The sequence below is a fragment of the Sardina pilchardus genome, chromosome 14 (assembly GCF_963854185.1).
Source record: "Sardina pilchardus chromosome 14, fSarPil1.1, whole genome shotgun sequence".
In the NCBI taxonomy this organism is placed as follows: Eukaryota; Metazoa; Chordata; class Actinopteri; order Clupeiformes; family Clupeidae; genus Sardina; species Sardina pilchardus.
Genome location: NC_085007.1, coordinates 7,148,511 through 7,167,944, shown reverse-complemented (window position 1 = coordinate 7,167,944; position 19,434 = coordinate 7,148,511). Strand labels below are relative to the sequence as shown.

Here is a 19,434-nt window from a genome sequence, read left to right as displayed (position 1 = left end):
AAATAGAGAACTCAAACTGAAGCTACTGTAGACTCTTTCACAATACAGCCTGTTCCATGACTGTCACTGCACATGGCCATAGCCCATGACCAAGTGGATAGGTCAATGTTATGCAGTAGTGTATGTGAGAGACTTAAATATAGCAGTCAGCAGGAGGTGTGTGTCCTGTGTGTGTGATGGTGTGATGTTTGTGCCTCGTATCCTAAAGATGCTCGAGCCCTGTGGATAGGCCACTGCTCTCCAGAGGCCAGTGTGCTTTCTGTCCCAGCGCGGGTGCCCATGCATCATCACAATGGGGCTATGTGAATGTAAAGCTGATGTTTAAGTGTCTCATTTGAGCCTTGTGTGTGGTGTGGTGTGGTGTGGTGTGTGTGTGTGCATATCTTTATCGCCCGACCTGTGGTTCAGGTGTGATGTGTGTGTGTGTGTGTTTGTGTTTGTATTTGTATGATGTGTTTGTGTGTGTGTGTGTGTGTGTGTGTGTGTGTGTGTGTGTGTGTTTTTTTGTGTGTGTGTTTTTGTATGATGTGTTGATATGTGTTTGTGTGTGTGTTTGTGTGTGTGTGTGTGTGTGTGTGTGTGTGTGTGTGTGTGTGTGTGTGATGACGCCCTCTCTCCCCTCCTACCTTGTAGACCTTCCCGAAGGCTCCGTCCCCCAGCTCTCCCAGGGTCTCCCAGGCCTCGGCTGGGTCCAGGTCCCTCTGCAGGTGCTCATACTGCTTCACACGCTTCTTCTCCGCACCCAGACGGAAGATTCGCATCAAGAGGGCCGCCATTGCCCTCTTCTCCTCCTCCTCCTCCTTCCTCTTCTTCTTCCTCTTTTCTCTCTCTTCTTTGTCCCCCTCTTCTGTGCTGCGCTGAGTCTGTCTGTCTGTCTGTCCCGGCCCGAAGCGTCCAGTGGGTCGTCCTGTCCGTCAGGCGGTGGGCATCGCCCCAGGCGCTTGCCGAGAACTGTTGTCGTCTTCTAGGACAAAGGGACTTTCAGCGGAGGCACACGACACAAACAGTTGACAAGACATGACACGCCGCTCTGAGCCTCTGCACACCTCTGCGCGAGCCAGGAAACTGCAACGCAAAACCACATCCGCTAAAAGATAGCAGGGGGAGAGAGAAAGAGAGAGAGAAAGAAAGAGAGAGAGAGAGAGAGAAAATGGGTAATGTGTTGGAGGCTTGCTTGTGTGTTTTGATCTGTGTGTTGTTGTTGAGGGCAGAGACTTGTTTACGCTGGGGGTTATAACAAACAATACCTGAGGAAGGAGAGGCCAATTCAAGGATAGAGAATTAATGCTTACTGTACTGAAGAAGAGTTTCAAGTGGCACTGGTCTCAGTGTGTTTTGTCTCCATTTTGTCATTATTCTGATGCGTATATCAGTGGTTTCACCCTCCACACACTGCAGCAGGTCATAAGGACACACACAAACACACTCACACACTCTCACACACACACACACACACACACACACACACACATACTGTACACACACATTACTCTGATTCTGTAACACACTACACACGATTTTGTGCGCTATGACACTTTGTTTATAAGTGAAATCTCCTGTTATCATTGAGAAAAGTGTGCAAACAATGTGCAAAGTTCAGAATGTGTTTAAGCTGTGGTTACACAGTGTTTAAATTATGCTACAAGAAGATTAGGTATTGAGGCTTTGATCTAAAAGCATTCCCATTTAGTGTGTCTTCTGAAATTGCAAGCGTGGTTCTACCGCTACAGACCACTAGGGCGGCCGAAAAAAAAACATTGTTCGACCAGTAGGCTAATGACTCATTTAATCATATATAACAGTATGGAACGAATTGATTAACTGAAAAACGTTTATCTTTAACAAAGATAAGAATGTTTACAAGAACCCCTCAACCGAAGCAATAGCCTATTTGTGTCAAGGCTTTTACCTGACCCAGGGGTCATCTTAACATTCCTAAGGTAAAGGATGGTAAGGTTTCACTACAGTATATGGCAATTATACTAAAACAGTTAAATACAATGAGAAACATATCAAATGTATCCCACATTACACAAAGGTGATACTTTCCCCGTTGCCCGAGAGGACATGACCTGAAGGACAGTGTGTCCCGAAACGTTACATGTGGTGAATAAAAGAAAAAAGATAGGAGCTTTAGTGTGCAAACTTTTCTGTCCTTTTTATTGTTGCTTTTTTAGTCCAGCACCTACCTTTTTTGAAATCTTCAGATGTGCGCACGCGCTTCTACACTATTAGAATCCATAAAGCCCCCACACCATCCCATTCACTACTAGTGCATTGATGAGTGTGATTCTACTTTATTTCTGTAAGAATATTTGTTTTTTTCTTAAACACTTTTGTTGCAAAACAAAAAAAATGAGTTGATTACAGTACTTCAGAAATTCTAAGAGTAATTCGAACAGTGCATGTGTGTATGGTTTCGTTGTTATTATAATTACATCTTTTGAAAGGATTGTTGAGTTTTGATTGTGGTGTTTCATTTTGGCGTAGAGGTGAGTTGTTTATCTCCAAGTGTTATGTCTTATATAGCTGTGTGTCACAACACATTCATAGCAGCTGTCATAAACTGCACATAAAGCATTCATGACTGTTTCATGAGACTCAACATTGATGCCTTGGATGAGACTTACGGGTGGGGAGGCGGGTCACCATAGGCCCAAGAAACCAAACTACATGCACACATACTGTACACACACACACGTACGCACACACACACGCGGCAAGAGAGATCAAGCGCACACAGGAAAGAGGACTGCCCTCTCCACTTTAGGCTCTCAGCTCCTGAAAACAAAATAGGATGAAAGGGGGATTACAGTTTAGGCCCATTGCTTATGCACTAAAATCGAATGCTTAGACCAAAGTCTTAATATCTAAACTTCTGGCAGCGTACTTTAAACACTGTATAACCATAGCTTAAACACATTCTCTGCTTTGCACATTGTTTGCAATTCTGTAACACACTTATTGCGAAACACCTCTATTCAAAATGCAAGCACATCTGATAATTGGTAAAACCCACATACAGTACACACCTGCAAACACTTACAGAGAATACTGAACTAGTATTGATGCTTTCCTGCCACCTAGTGGACTTTCCATTCATCAGACATTCCTTAGATGAGATCAGATTAAACTTTATTGTCATTGTGCAGGGTACAAGTACAGAGACAACAAAATGAAATGTGCGTCCGACTAAAAATGAAAAAAAAAAATGTAGAAAAGTGCAGTGTGATATACACTATACTATAGTATAGACAGGTGGTGCAATATAAACAGCATGAGACATATAGTGCTGACAGTAGTGGTTACAGTAATATAAATTAAATATAAATATGTGCAGTTCATTAGCAGTGACCTTATAAGAGCAGCATGCAGTTTGAACAATGTATGAGTAACATGTGCAGTGTAGTAGTAGCAATAACATTAGTATATTATAGATATATTATAAATATAAATAGAATACAAGCAGGTTACTACACAAATTCAATTTGATACAAATGTAACTTTGCTTCTGTGTGTCCACTCTGGCATACAACATTTCACTAAATATTTGTATCCAATTACATTTAATTGAAAGGTTTCATATTGATATTAATTACTACCTCGCTTACCGAAACCTCAGAGAGCATGATTCATCGCAGACATTATTCATTTACTTGAGACATGCCCTCTCTAAATGCACTCTTACCAAGCCTAGAAGAATACAATGCAACAGCTGAATACAGACAGGAATGTCTAATAGAAGCTAATGGCCATCATAATACTCAGAAGTCACAAATTGCATAAAGGTGAAATATATTATTATTATCATTATTATTATTATTATTATATTATATATAAGAATAAGTATGCTCTTTTGGACTGCTAGGATTTAAAAGGGTGATAGAATGGTTGCAACTGAGCATTTTACCTTGTAACTTAGGCAAGTCCATGAAATGCTCAGATGTTATTTCACAAGCTTTGTTAAAACACTATAATAGGCTGGAGAATAAAACAGTTCATTTTGGCAGATTTAGCGCCCCCTTGCGGTCTTCAGGACATCATGAATAATTAATTACCTTGCAGCCAATGACTATATTCACTCTGCAATGCAGTAGGTGGCGGTATGCAACTAATGAATTGAGGGCTGAGAACCAAAGGGGCGTAAGTGACATTTTGGTCAACATTGAGTTATATATATATATCACCTGAAAGCTCTTGATGAGCTCTCTCAGCTGACAAAATTATAGAAGTAAAATGTTTATAAATATATAGTTATTGAACAAAAACCAAAGGTCTTTAACTGTGAACATATAGAAGCAGTTAGTTTTGTTTTGGCTCTCCTGTAAAGTTGGTGAAATGTCACTTACGCCCCTATGGTTCTCAGCCCTCGGAATGATGCAATCTGCCAATAAACTGACGAACACCACTTATTTCAAGATCTACTTAGGTGAATGATGCACGTCGCGGGGTGTGAACCTGGGAAGCCTGCATGACAGCCACGCACCCATCCAATGCAATATGTTCCTACCATTAATGCTGAATCACACTGAGTTCTTAGGAAATACTGTAGACCAGAGTCTGGATTTGTTTCCTTATTGTATGGTCAAACAACTGAATTCTGAGCTTCGTTGAGATTGGCCCGTTTTACAGCCGCAGTTTCAGGTTGTAAGATTTCCTTAGGAAGGAGGTGACAATGGGATTTTGAAGTTCCCTGTATTTAACATACCAAAATTTTTACATTCTATCAGCCCTTTAAATATAACACAGATATGCCCTGAAACCAAGAAACAAACCAAATGTGTTTTACACAATTATGTTGATATAATCTAAGTAGTATCTATTAACGCAAAAGATTCTGCCTTCAATGCATCTCTGCTGGCAATCAGTGTACGTTTGTCGATGTCGATTGCCAAGTATAAATCCGTCGCGGCCGCAGACTGCAAACTCGCCTTATTTCCACTCAGATTGCACCACTGAAAATGACATTGGGTAGAATTCAGGTATTCATTTCTTTTTTCCTGGAGATTAGGGACAGGCTGGAGCTGGGAAAAAATAATGTACAAAATATTTAATATAAATATTCTGACATTCTGACATTAAACATAATTGAAGGTAATGGGCCCTATTGAGGGTTTTCACAACGCATCATCAGACCGTAAGACGCCATATTGGAGACACTCCACATCACAATAAAGCACAGGCACGTAAGTAGATCCCGAACGTCGTCAAGAAAAATGATTAATTATTGCCGTGTTTTAGGTTGTACCAATAGGTCAGCCAGAGAAAACCTTTTTTTTATTATCAACTTGGAATGCCAGAGGAAAGCCATGCAACTTATCAGAGGAAAAAGGAGGCCCTTGTGGATGGACTTGGTACTACGTCTCCTTCACCCAACTCGTAGGGATCTGCACCACCAATAAACCGAAATCTCTCAAAATAACGCGCCTCTTGTGGTCCAAGTCCTTCCCTATATATCTTTGCATCTTGGATGCATTTTGATGAGCTTTTCTGTTGTTTTGACACGGCTACATTCACTTGCAGGGGTGTCAAAGATTATTTCATTGTAGAGAACACATTTACGAGGATGTACAGTAATTTGGGCTGGACGAAATTATTTCAGTGGCAGGCCAGCTTTGGCCGCCTGATGCCGACCCGTCGTAGATTACATCTCAAACATAAGGCGCAAATAAGGCGCTATGACAGCCCTAATACAAACATGACATTAACCATCTCCTTGACTCCTTGCTTAACTAGTTGTAACTGTCACTAGCTAGTTCAACTTTATTGTCATATTATAGATGTAGAAACCATGTTCAATCTCTCTGCCTAACTTCATTGAGTCAATGGCAAACTCCGATGTTTACCACAGTAGCCTAAATCTGTGTGGAGTCTTTGAACTCGTTTGAACACAGATCCGCTGTTTATAATTCCATACATGTACAGATATACTGTACGTAAGACAGGACAGGAGCACGCAAAATCACGTAATCCATCATTCAATGTCTATGGACGTAATAGGGCTCGGGAACAAGCCTTGCATTCTAGGAATATCCGCCATATTGGTAGCGCACCGAGCGTAATATCCATTCATTCATATGCAGAAGACACGAAGCAGAAATGTAGTATTAGCGATTATTTTCCTCTTGCGATCATGGGTGGTGCTGTTACACCCCACTACACATCAACATACGACCAAGAAGGCAAAAACTAAGTAACAGGAACACACTAATAGGCGGGAGTAAATAATCCATAGTAAACTATAGGAGTGAAGCTGCCAATATGGCTGCGCCAGCGAAGTTTTCACGTCATGATCCCGAGCCCTATTCTCGATTGTCCCACCAGCGAATGCCCTGAGACCAGGTCCCAGCGCCCTCTAGTGGCTCGGAGCTCCAAGCAGTTGCCTGCCTTGCCTGTTGACAAGGAGCGCCTCTCTATGTGGCCCCTGACCAAAAATGAGATTTTACAACCCTGACTTAAAGCAGAGAGGGTTAAAGCGGAGCGAGAGGCGCAAACGTTCGATCATTTCCGCGTTCTGTCTTCGCAAAGGGGAGGGGGGCTAAATTCCCCCTTTAAGCAGACCTGTTAACATTCGAACTGAACTGCTTGCCAATCTGACAGAGATCGATATCCCACTATGACGTCTTTACGACACGCCTCTTTAAGCAGACCGGAACTGTTAGAATTTTGCTTCCATAGAGATGCATTACGTTGCTCTATCTTGTCAATAATTAAGGATCTTTGCTTAAAGTATCCAAAGTGCACAATACTCCATTGTACTCCATTCAGTTGTTTACACCAAGTACCTCCAATATGGCCGCGCATCTGGGTTACCGCAGAAGGTCAAGTCGGTGAAAACCCTCAATATGACGGGCACAGGGTAAGGTCAGTTAGTTAAGAGTGAAAGTGACAGCACATGGAATGAAGCGAGAAAACTACATTGATCCAGCAGTGGCTGATGTTATGGTGGTTGGTTGGTTTTGGTACAGTATGTGGTTGTGGTGCAGATCACTGGTTGAAAACCCATGCTACTGTATGTGGCATGCAGGAATGAGCGTTTCAAAGAAAAAGTGAACAACCAGGAATATATAGCCTACCTTCACCTCATCTCCATTCTGAATAAGGACATGATCTTCATTCCATACAAACACCAGACAAAATGTGCCCTGGGCTTCACCTTTCTTCTTGAGTTGCCATACTTTCCATTTTGGTGCCTTTGTATTTTTTGTAAAGACAACCTTTCCTCTGCGGCCAACAGCACACTTGCCCGTCGCTGTTTGAAGAGGGCATTCATATGATGTGACAGTGAAAGATGATTGGGGATGGCTAGGGTCTGGAGAAAGAAAGAAAGACAGACAGAGATTAGTTGTGCATCCTCTTCAAACTCTTATTTCACTCAATGACCATAAGGCTTAGGCTGGGTAAACTCTGCCTGATCTGCCTGCGATTTGGATTTCGCCCTGCAGCTCAGGCTGGAAACCTGCAGAAACCTCTATCGCTCCTGCTTCCTGTCCACATCTTCTGGGTCCCATCAGAAACTAGCTTATCCAAAAGGCATACCTATCCAAAAGCGTAGTCATTTGAACTATGCCCAAATGCCCATTGATCACGCCTCTTGTGCAGTAGAAATAAAGCACAGACTCCCCAGACTAATGTTCACTCTTAAAAGATTGAGCCTAGTAATGGTGATAGCCAGAGTAGACAAGGCTATCACCACCACAACACTTCTCAATAAAGAATAAATGGGCTTTCCCTGATCTCCTATAACATTGAAAGCATCAGAAGGCCTAAAGCCGGGCTAATTGCAGGCAGAATTGATCAACTATTTGTAAAAGATTATCAATTACCCACAATCGTCTTAAACAGGGTTTTTCAAATTCATCATCCTCTACCCAACTGAGGAACAAAACTGTTCAACTGTAGAATCTGTGGTGATGACAAATCTGTGGTGACGTTTTCCATTGTTACTCGAGTTTACTGTAACTTTCTAAATCGGATAGTTCCAGTGTAGTAGAAATATGTCATCATTGCTTTAGTCACGACCCAAAACCCCTGAGACCAAATCCTAGTCAACCAACTGCCCTTATGAACCCTTTGATCATTTGATGATGCAACTGCCTTTTTGTCCTTTTGCTTTCTTCTTGACACAGCGAACATGGCGCGTCCGCGAGATGACGCGACACGAGACGCGCCACGCGTCATCCGCGAGATGACGCATGACACGTCCGCAAGAAAGTAGGGGGCGATGCAGGATGCATTATCGACATCGAAGCTGGGGGCAATTATGCGAGTAAACAATGGCACATGGCCACATCCACATTTGATGTTACTATAGTCTCCCCCTAGTGAAGACCTCCAGTTGGGTGCATAATGCTGCAGCGAGTCTGTACACAGGACACAGCAGGTCGCACACGGGCGCATACGCTTACGCTTGATCTGACAGCAAGTATAATCCCAGCCTTAAATGCAGAGAGAACACACAGCGCAGGAGGTCAGTCGGGCTGCCGGCCTAAGTGGTAGTCATGCCCACCTCCGGCCGTAGTCTTGAAACTGTTGTTAGCTAATAAATGTCTTACCATGTTTGCAATCTTTAAACCTGCCTTTGCCTGCTTGCATTGACATTTTCTTACTTCACTGGCAATTATGATTGGCTGAAACCTGTTCGTTGCTGTTGTAAAACCCAGCAAAACATTTCATTTTCATTTTATTCCGTAGAGAGCCCATAAATACAGTTAAGGCCAAAATGATTAGCCCCCCTTGTGAAATCAGATATAATCCTTTGTTTATACATGAAAATGGACAGCAGGCCCACAAGACAGGAAGACAGCAAGCCCACAAAGTTTGATGATCATTTTTTACTCATTCTCTGATTTGTGACAAGAAAAGGAAGAATTGACATGTTCAAAAGTATTAGCCCCCATACCATTAATAGTCAATAGTGTAGCCTTTCTTTGCTTTACTGACAACAACTTCTTTGAATAGTCTTTTACCAGGTTGGCACCTATCTATATAGAGCCCATAAAAATAATTCATATATAAGTCATGAAATTACATGGGGTTTGCAGGTGAATCGTGTGTTGTTTCATTAGGCCATTTTTCGTGCCCTGATGCCCACAAAGACTTTTGCTAACATGTTCAATTAAAATGTAGCTTTGAGGATTTGTAGCTTAATATGTAACCTTGAGAATTGATGTTAAAAGTGTACTATGTTGTATCTTTACTATTAAAGAAGAGTTCCATCCAGGGGGTCAGGATTTCACTGATTAGCTTCGCCGATTAGCAAGGCACTTCCTCGTCGCCATTTTCCAGAAATACATCATGTCCGGTGCCGTTTTCCCATAGTTTTCCTCATGCTGATTGGTGGCTGTTCCACTCTCAGCTCATGCACGAGCTTAGTGTGAGCACGAGCTCTCCTTCTGTACCTTACGTCAATCAGTAACCTGCCACTTAATTGGCTAAGCAAAACGGCACCGGAAACGAGCCCCTTGAAACGCCATGTTGAAGCCTGAAAAAATCGTTCAATTTTGGCATTTTTCACTAGCCTAGCATTCCCTTTGAAATGAATGGGGGCGGGACTTGTTCACTTTCTCCAGTTCTTATAATACCTCCATGGTTCCATCATTCAACAACAGTTTCCCTGGAAGAGACAATCATGCTGAAACTTGATGGGTACTCACCACTCCTGTAGCTGCCGCGTCTGTTGCTTCTGCGGCTGCGTGCCAAACGAGGAGCGGTTGGTTCCGGGATGCGTCTCCTCCCGGACACTGTAAATGAGGCATATTTTTGATTCACTTCTGAAGTCTGAAGTTTGCATACACTCTAACTGAAGTCAATAAAACTCAATTTTTGAATCACAAATTCACTCAGTCACACATTTTTTTTTCATGTCAACATGAATTCGTTCGTAGAACTTATTGTATATGCCTCAATAAATTTTTCTAACAATTGTTTACAGACATCATCTTCTCTCTATCTCCTCTCCTACCCATCAGTCTATACTGATATTGCACTATTCCCACCCTCTTTTCAATAGGGCTCGGGAACAGTTTTCCTATTGTTCTCTATGGTTCGGCAGCGGAATGGTGACAACGCTGGCGTAACGCTAGCGTTGAGCAAACTGTGAGTTGAACTTGGTTCAACTTTGAAGCGCAACGCTCGGCTCGTCACACGTCAGTTTTGGAATGTTTAGGTATTTTTACCAATCAGATTCGTCTAAGGACGTAGCAACAAAGATTGAACTTGGCAACGAGATTGAATGTTTTGGATGTATTATTATGGTCTGAGCGTTGCGTTACGCTTGACGCTGCCACTTGCCGCTGGCTAATGTGATCCCTGCCTAACCCACCCATTGTGTCTATTCATCTGCAATTGTACATACTGCATTTGTTCTTATAAGAGTTTGGTTCCAAAACGCTATATCCACCATTTTAATGAATTTTCATAAATATTTTTTTTACATTTTGTTTTGCAAGTAATTACAGTGGAGCTGTATTGGTTTATGTTTAGTTGATTTATCTTTACTCAATCAAAACAAAACAACTGCATTTTTATTGATATTACCTGAAATACACAATTAAATAACATGACTTTTTAATGTTCTAAAAAAGGGATACTGTATATAGCGTTTTGGAATCAAACCCTTATAGTCTTACTGCCTTTATTATTACGGTTCTGTATTTTTATTTGTATTCTTTTTCTATTGTTGTTGAGTGTTGTACAGGCCTGATGAAGATCTGTTGATCGAAACGTTGCCTCTTTAGTAAATAAATAAAGTATTTTTGGAGCCATTATACAGTGTGCAGACCATCCCCATCTCTCTGACACGTTTTTGTCTGGCACCTGTTACCTGTTGGATGTGCGCACCCGTCTCTTCAAATACTATAGCCTACACCAACTGGCCTGTACCTCAGAACCTCAATATTTACCAAACAAGGCCATTCATTAACTTAATTCGTCATTTTAGCACATTTCGTTGCCTATGAAGATGAGAAACTGGGTTCAGCTGGGAGGCTTACAGCCCCAAAGTTCAATGACCTCTAGAGGTCACCAGAGGTCAGATAGAGCTTGTCATTTTACAGATTTGAATTCAGCACACCCAAATTGACAAATTAAGACTGGTTGCCAACTATGTCTCAAAAATGCCTAAGGGTGTCACAATTCTGGATTTTGGCACCAGTCTGAAACTCACCGAGAGCAAGTGTGCGGACCTTTTTTTTTATTCATTTTGGACCCTCTATATGTATGCCAAGTTTTGTGTAATTTGGTTCACTTAGTCTTAGTGACTGTACACACTATGCACACGCATCCACACACTCATATAAGTATACATGCACACACATGCAGGCCTACACACACTTATGCACACACACACAAACAAACAACACACACACACACACACAGAGAGACAATCACAGACACACACACACACACACACACACACACATAAATACACACAAAGACAAGCACAGACAGACTCACAGACAGAAAAGCACACATGCACAAAACCAAGCTCACACATGCACACACTCATTTACATACAAAAAGATGCAGTTGTGGCTGGAGTAGGAGACAGAGACAAATTGACAAGCGTGATGTATGTTTGCGGAGAGAATCTGCAGGACTGAGCGGTGGTCATATTGTGTACCGCTTTGCGGTATATCCGGTTAGAATTTTCAGACAGAGCAGACAGCACTAGCTTGGCACGCCCTCCCAGTTCAAGTCGATGGCAAGCAGGCTAAGACAGCACCACCATGCAATGACGGACATACCAGCAGCCTAACCGTATAGTGCGTTCATAGGCCTACGACGTCAACGAATCCTCAAAGACTGGCTCTGGGTGTGAGAAGGATCACTATCACTGGTTTGCTAAATTAGACTCCAGCAAAGTCTATCTGTTAAAAACATACCTGTATCTGTCTTTCAATTATTCCACCTTAAGTCATATATGTTTTCTTGTTAATTATTCCTTATATTCCTTAGGCTATATTTTTTTATTATTATTATCATTATTATTATTTATCTTTGCCCATCTATGCTTTTATCTGCTATTTTATCTGTTTATGTAAATCACAGTCAATGACCTCTGTGTATGAAATATAAATAAACTCTACTTGACTTCATGCGGCTGGGAAGCGTTACGCCTGGCTGTCTCCCACGCTGTCTCTTAACAAAATGTGTCACACAAGTCGAGCATAGCGAGGATGACAAATTCTCACAATGATAACTCAGTTAAATAAAGGTAGCCCAGAAAGCTTAACCCTCATGTTGTCCTCAAATCTTACCGACGTTCGTTATCCTTGGGGTCAATTTGACCCCAGCTAAAAACAAATTAATTTTTTTTACCCATTTTTTTTTGTGGTAGGTACTTAACAAGAGTGTAATAACCACCATCAAAAGCCCTACAAAACAATCCCACCCCCACACCCCTTTATGAACCCTGGAACCCTGGCTGGCAATATGGCCAATCCAGTGTCAACAGTCCAAAGGCTGACTTTTTGGACTTTTTCAGGTCTGCCAAAATAATATGTAATATGTACTTATATGTAATAATGATGATAACTACATGTTCTCATACTATTACAATAATAATATCGATAATGTGTCAAATATTCATTTACCTCATGTTTCATAAAAATGGGGTCAAATTGACCCCAAGAACACCAACGTAGCCTAACTATTTTTTGACAGGACATTGGAAACATGTTTTTGTGCAAATTTCATGTTTACTGTACCCTTCAAATGAGGAAAAGTCATGAAACTTGAAGCAAAACAAGAAAAAGTGAACCATATATTTTATGATGTTAAACATTGCTTGGGGTCAACTTGACCCCAAGGACACAACATGAGGCTTAACAACTCTCCTTAGCTGTTCTAAAATCAGTGTAACCTACAGCCTCCCGGGGCTAATGGTAAATTATATTTCAATAGTATACAGCAAATACCATGTGGCATAAGGCTATGAAAATTGTCGTTAGATTGTTTTAATTATTTTAAGCTATACAATGTAAACATTTGCAATGGATCATAATACACCATTCCTACCACGTCGTTGTCGCGTAGGCATCTGCTTGGCTCCAAAAAAAGCTTATCAGGCGAAGGATGAGAATGACCGGAGTCAAATTTCTTGATTGTTTACAGTACGTAAGCCTGTCAATGAAGCTGATTCTGATTACGGTGAAGCTGTGCTGCTAAACAGGCTACCTGTTGGCTAATGTAAATTATGTCAAAGCCTGCACCTTCCTCTCTGACATGGAGCCCTGTCTACCTCGTTACAATAGCGCAACGTTTGCCTGAGACTAAATTAGTATGCCTATATATCTAAAACAAATCATCGAAAGCCAGCCCCACTGCAGCCATAAAAGGAGAGTCGTTGCAGTCGGAACTGTTGCCTAATCGGAGTCTTGAGCCAAACTCCGCTGGTCCGAATTACAGGGGTTGGCTGTCTGTTTTTGTCCCCAAAAAACTACACAAAAGTTTCCACGCAGGGCAGACACCTGGATCGGAGTCTTGAGCCAAGCTCATAAAGCTAAGGAATGAAGGAGAGTTGCCAGCAATGCGATACGCGATTTTTCATTTCGCTTACGAGTAAGTTACCAGAATCACATCTCTTTTACTGGAACACTAGTTGCATAGTTCGAATTACGGGGGTTGGCTGTCTGTTTTTGTCCCCATACACAAAAGTTTCCACGCAGTGCAGATGGACACATCTGTAGTCTTGCCACGCTCCCACCATGCGCATCACACACTGTGCGTAGGGCACCAAAGGACAGAGGGGGCACCAACATTTAGCTTATTTATATTTTTACGGCAAACTGTGTTTCATTATTAGTCAAGAACTTTTACAGTGTCAGATTTTACCATCGCCATATTAATGCAGATAAAAGTTATTATTATAATAACAACAACAGTACTGTTGTTGTTGTTGTAATTATTATGGGCTACATGAAATATTTATATGTAGGCTATTGGGCTGAAAACAATACAGATTTTTTGAAGGATTGTTGCTATGTTCTTTGTTCCTTGTAAGATATAAACAGGCACAGAGGCAGGGGCTCAAACACTCACTCACACAGACACACACAGACACACACACATGCACACACACGCACACGCACGCACACACACACACACACACACACACACACACACACACACACACACACACACACACACACACACACACACACACACACACACACACACACACACACACACACACACAGATGAAGAGATTTATCGTTAAGTGCAGTCCGTAACTTACCAGAAGACAGTTACCCAACATTAACAAGCTGTCTTTGGGGATGAAATACATCCAAGGGCATCCATTCAGAGGGCTGGCGGTTGTGTTTTCCAAAGCCCTGACGGAAGTCTGCATCCTGTTCCTTCAGGCCACATTCCCAGTGTTCCCTACACTGAACCTCCTTCTCCAGAGAGAACAGGCCTCCATATTCCAGCTGTATGAAGAGATAAATTGGAGGGGATTTGTTGATTCTGTGCACTAAATGTGTTCCTTGATGAATTACTTATACAAAGTGGAAAGATAACTTTAACTATCTAAACTTAAATCTACTCATAGTCATTGAACTGAGTAGTAATTCTCTACGTCAAAATCTTTTATTACATTTTGCAGATGATGAAATTCATCAAGAAACTTTGTTTGAGGTTCATGACACCAGCAGCACTACAACGAAAAGAAGTCCATGTCCATGACATCCTTTACAAGAACCCACTCATTAAAAAAATGTATAACGTCAAATCAACCTCCCCCCTGTCAAACTCTGATCACAATACTGTACAGCTCTTTCCCATCTACAAGACTTAAGCCCAACGCCCACCAGACACGTACGCGGCGAGCCGCGCCACGAAATAAATTAGAACTCCATTGTTTTCAATGGAGCAAAGCCCACTGGAAACGTCTGCCGCGCAGCAGCCGCACAGAGATAGAAAACTATTCTAAAATCCTGCGCGGCAAGCCCAGACCGTCGAACACCGCTGAACGTCGCTTCTGGTGGGCGTTGGGCTTTACAGTCAGCACAGGTGCCTCCTTTTCTCACTGTATACAAATGAATGCTCAAGCAGTCACCCTGGGAACTATGTCTATTTCTCAGAAATGGGAAACTTTGTGCAGTGGTGCAATGCTAACCATCTTTCAATGGTTAACCAATTTCCAAATTCACACGAGGAAACGTTGTGAATACTGAATAAATGTTTGCATGCGTAATAGACAGTGCGGGATTCTCTCTTTCAAGTATAACTGGGTAACCAATTCCGACGCATCTGTCCCCACAAAAGAGGTGTGCAAAAGCGTTTGTGAATGTCTCTGACATTGTAGGATTGTAGGACTGTAGGACTGTAGGATTCTTTAGTGGTTTGCGTTGTGTTTCAGTTTCAATGTTCTAATGTCTGAATTGATATTGGTCAATAAAGCTTGACGGCTGGATCAGGATCGGCGATTGAATGATGATTTATTGTAGTGGGTACAATAGAGTGAATAACAGAACACAGGCTAAGTCTCGAACAGTAAAACCGAACAGAGTCTAACTCCTTGTGGTTGCTATCAAAACGTTGCGCACAGTATCTCCGCGTAAGATGCTGCAGGCTTGGCTTCTCGATCCGTCTCTCCGTCACATCCTTAGCACAAAATTAGATGCAGATGGAGTTGTGTATGAGTGAGTGGATTTGTGTATGTGCTGAGTGAAGTGAGTGATTTGGGGAGAAGTCCAGGAAACAGTTCAGTTCAAAGGCAAAGTCTAGGTGATGACTGTGGCTTCCAGTAATCTCATGGGCACATGTGGGAAGGAAATGAGAGCAGTATAAGTCGGGAAATAGTCATAGTGTAGTGAGATAACCATGATTTAATATTTATGAATTTAAGAGTCATTGCATGAGAAAACCAGGCAGAGGTGGGAAGATGGGGGCCAGATCGGCTCTATATGTGATAAGTATGTGGAACTATGAACAGCCATATACTTAAAACCCTCCAGCTGTTTTTTGTTATGGAGTTCTGGGACCCCTCTCAGAGACCCTCAAAAATCCAACAATTCATGGCTGAAAATGACTGAAATTGCCATTTCTACCCTGATTATCCTGATAAAGATATGAACATAAGCTTTATATTTCCATAGAGCCTAGGTAGCATAGTTTTAAAGACCAAAAGGTGCACCGAGGGGTTATCTACACCACTGAAAGCAGAATTTTCCTCCCTCTAAATTTCAGTCATTTTTAAGAAACATTATCTCGTATTCGCAGTGGCTTTGGTGGATGGTTTTACTGTTGCTGGAGAAAGGAACATCTACTGATTCAAAAACAATTGTCGTCTAATTGGGCCACACATAATGTGTGCCGTGCCAGGAGGGTCTTTAGCAGGATTTTTCGTGTTTTGGCCTATGATAAACCATATTCAGATCGCCATCACATGGCCATACCATGGCATTACATCACAAACAGATGTAATGCCAGATGTTTGCGATGTAATGGCATGGTATGGCCACTCGGTGGCGATCTGAATAGTCTAGTTTCAAATGTATGACAACCAAGAACAACAATGCATGCAGAGGTCTGCACTCTTTGAGTGCTTTTCTAGTTAATTAAAGCTTTCTTTAACAATTTGTCATACAGTGACACAAAAATTGACCATAAATTACCCTATAGTGAGATATTATTACCTGGTTTATTATACTCCAAAACCCGGAAAACTCCCGTAAAGACCGTCCTGGCACGGCGCACATTATGTGTGGCCCAATTAGACGACAATTGTTTTTGAATCAGAAGATGTTCCTCTGTCCAGCAACAGTAAAACCACCAAAGCCACTGCGAATGTGAGATAATGCCTCCTAAAAATGACCAATTTTAGAGGGATGAAAATTCTGCTTTCAGTGGTGCAGATAACCCCCTAGTGCACCTTTTGGTCTTTAAAACTATTCTACCTAAGCTCTATGGAAACATAAAGCTCATGTTCATATCTTTATCAGGATAATCAGGGTAGAAATGGCAATTTCAGTCATTTTCAGCCATGAATTGTTGGATTTTTTAGGTTCTCTGAGAGGGGCCCCAGAACTCCACAACAAAAAAGAGTTTGAGGGTTTTAAGTATATGGCTGTTCATAGTTCCACATACTTATCACATATACAAAGTATGAGCCGATTTGGCCGACCCCCATCTTCCTACCTCCTGCTGGTTTTGCCTGGTTTTCTCGTGCAATGACTCTTAACTAAATAGCCTCCAATTTAAGACTAACGCCATCCATTATATCTGATCAGTTGTAATATCTATCGTTCAACTCATAATTAATCATATGAATAAATAATATAAAAAAATCAGCAATAATCACTCATAATGATAATAATAGAAAGGTTATAGACTTCGTCCAAGCCTATTGCTTCTCTAAACATGAGTTTGTGTCAAGAAGAGTCAACTGTCACAACGCTCTGGGCAGGCTCGGTTTTACAGAAGATCCTACGCTAAGATGCCTATCTTTTCAGGTTTTGATCTTCCCTCCCGTGAAAATAAAAACACCAACAAAAGTAAAGTCTTCCGGGAAATCTTCCTCCCTAGTCTCACACCTTAAAAAGAAAATCGGCGGAAATCAGATCGTACCCTGCCCGGGCGTGTCATGTTATAGGAGGATCAACTAATTTGCAGTGTCTAAGTTGCAATGTCTTTCACAAGAACTTTGGCAGTGTGTAGTGCAGTTCTGGACCATGCTGGGAATGCCTCAATCCATCTGGAGAACTTGCACAGGACAATCGGAACATCTCGGTAGCCTTTGCACTTGGGAACTGCAAAAAATGGCTTGTCTAATAAAATCTAACCAAGTGTTTTAATCTTATATCAAGGCAAAAAAAACTCATTTGTATTGTTTTCAGTAGAAAACCCTTACCTAGTGCTTTCTTTTGATATAATTTCACTTAATTTAAGAAAAATTTGTCTTATTTTAAGTCAATTCTTCCTGAAAATAAGAAAAAATTATCTGCCAGTGCAGTAAGTAAATTTGTCGTAAAACAAGCAAATTTATCTGCCAGTGCAGTAAGTCAATTTATCTTGATAAGACTCCTTAAAATAAGTCAAAGTCTCCTTAAATTAAGTGAAATTATCTTTTGAGAGAGCACTAGGTAAGTATTTTCATACTTAAAACAATACAAAATAGATTATTTACCTTAATATAAGATAATTACACTTGGTTAGATTTCATTTTTTGCAGTGTCTATCTGAAGAACTCTGAAAGGTCCTGGTGGAGGCGGTGTCTTCAGCCTTGGCAGCTTAACCTTCCTGTCATGGTTGTTCTGGCGACAGGTGACACACCGTCTAACGATGTCTTTGGCCACCGCTGTAAACTTTGGAGACCACCAGACCTGAATCTGTTCCTCATCTTCTCCACTCCCACGTGTCCAAGCGAATGAATTTGCCGTTGTCGTTGTTATCCTCATCCGAGCCATCATCTCTCCTCCGATCGCTTGACTTGTCTTGGCGGCCACTGTATGGACGCTTTGGTTTTTCCCAGCAATCCCTCTTCCAGTGTCCCGTCTTCCCACAGTTGTAGCACCTTGCTTTCTTCCCTCCTGTCTCTCTGCCATCTCTCTTGTAGGCATTCAGGTTTCTTATCTTCACCTCTGTGTCGCGGGCTACTCTGATAGCACAGGTGACAACTTGATGGAAATCGACGATGGAATCCTCCCAGTTGTGGAAAATGAGCCTGACTCCCCTCTGTATCTCAGGCAGCAAGCCCTGGAGATATTGACTCTTCAGGGGCCTCTCAGTGGCTGCTGAAATGGTGTCGGAGTCGTGTTTTATTCGTGTTATATTGCAGGTACGCCTCAACGAAACAGTTCCCATAGGCGTCGACAGACTCCCCTTCTTGTTGTAGAACGGCAGTAACTCTGGACCAGTCGACCGTTGATCTGGCTTGTTGTCGTAGCCACTGGCTAATTTCTTCCAACCGGCCTCCAGGCCCAGCTGATTTTCTCCTAGCGCTGTCATGACTGTAGCCCGGAGCAATTCTCCTCACGTTCAGCACACGGTGCAAGATCTTCAGGGCGTCCAGTGGATGCAGGTCTCTCATCTCCTTGAGTTCTTTTATCTTCGCCCAGGTACCCCGTCCTGCGTCCCGAGGGTGTTGTACAGCCTTAGACCACTTCTAAATTCCGTCGGCTCTCGCTGGCTGGTAGTACACAGACACACCGTCGGCGTTGGCAATGGTGCGCACAGGGCATATCAGTGCCTCGTCCACTGATTCGTCCCAGACATCCCATCCGTCCGTGCCTGGAGTGGCCTTCTTCTTCTTTGGAACAGCACCTCCCTGGGCAGCTGTCGATGTGGATGCGCCCTCATTCACTGGTTCTGGTGGGACTGGTACTGGTACCGGTGGCACATATCCTGGGTTGCCAGCAGGTGGCGCTGGTAACAGCATGGATGGAGTTGGAGTAGGTGCTGATGCTGCGGCCTGTGCTGTGGCTGGTG

The 19,434-nt window shown here is 42.2% G+C and overlaps 1 protein-coding gene and 1 long non-coding RNA gene across 3 annotated transcripts in view; both read right to left on the bottom strand.

Moving 5' to 3' along the window:
- si:dkey-81j8.6 (STE20-like serine/threonine-protein kinase) overlaps positions 1 to 1,035 on the bottom strand; it is a 19,363-nt gene extending 18,328 nt beyond the window's left edge. For both annotated transcript variants that reach the window (XM_062553797.1, XM_062553798.1), the window contains exon 1: positions 627 to 1,035. In XM_062553797.1, the coding sequence (XP_062409781.1) occupies positions 627 to 776 (150 nt within the window). In that variant the 5' untranslated portion in view covers positions 777 to 1,035. The remainder of the gene's footprint in view (positions 1 to 626) is intronic.
- A 2,083-nt stretch (positions 1,036 to 3,118) lies between these two features.
- LOC134101333 (uncharacterized) lies at positions 3,119 to 13,309 on the bottom strand. The gene is made up of 4 exons (XR_009941368.1): positions 13,021 to 13,309; positions 9,657 to 9,743; positions 7,077 to 7,312; positions 3,119 to 5,024 (listed from the first exon to the last, which is right to left on the bottom strand). It is a non-coding gene; the product is annotated as an uncharacterized LOC134101333 (long non-coding RNA).
- Positions 13,310 to 19,434: the final 6,125 nt, after the last annotated feature.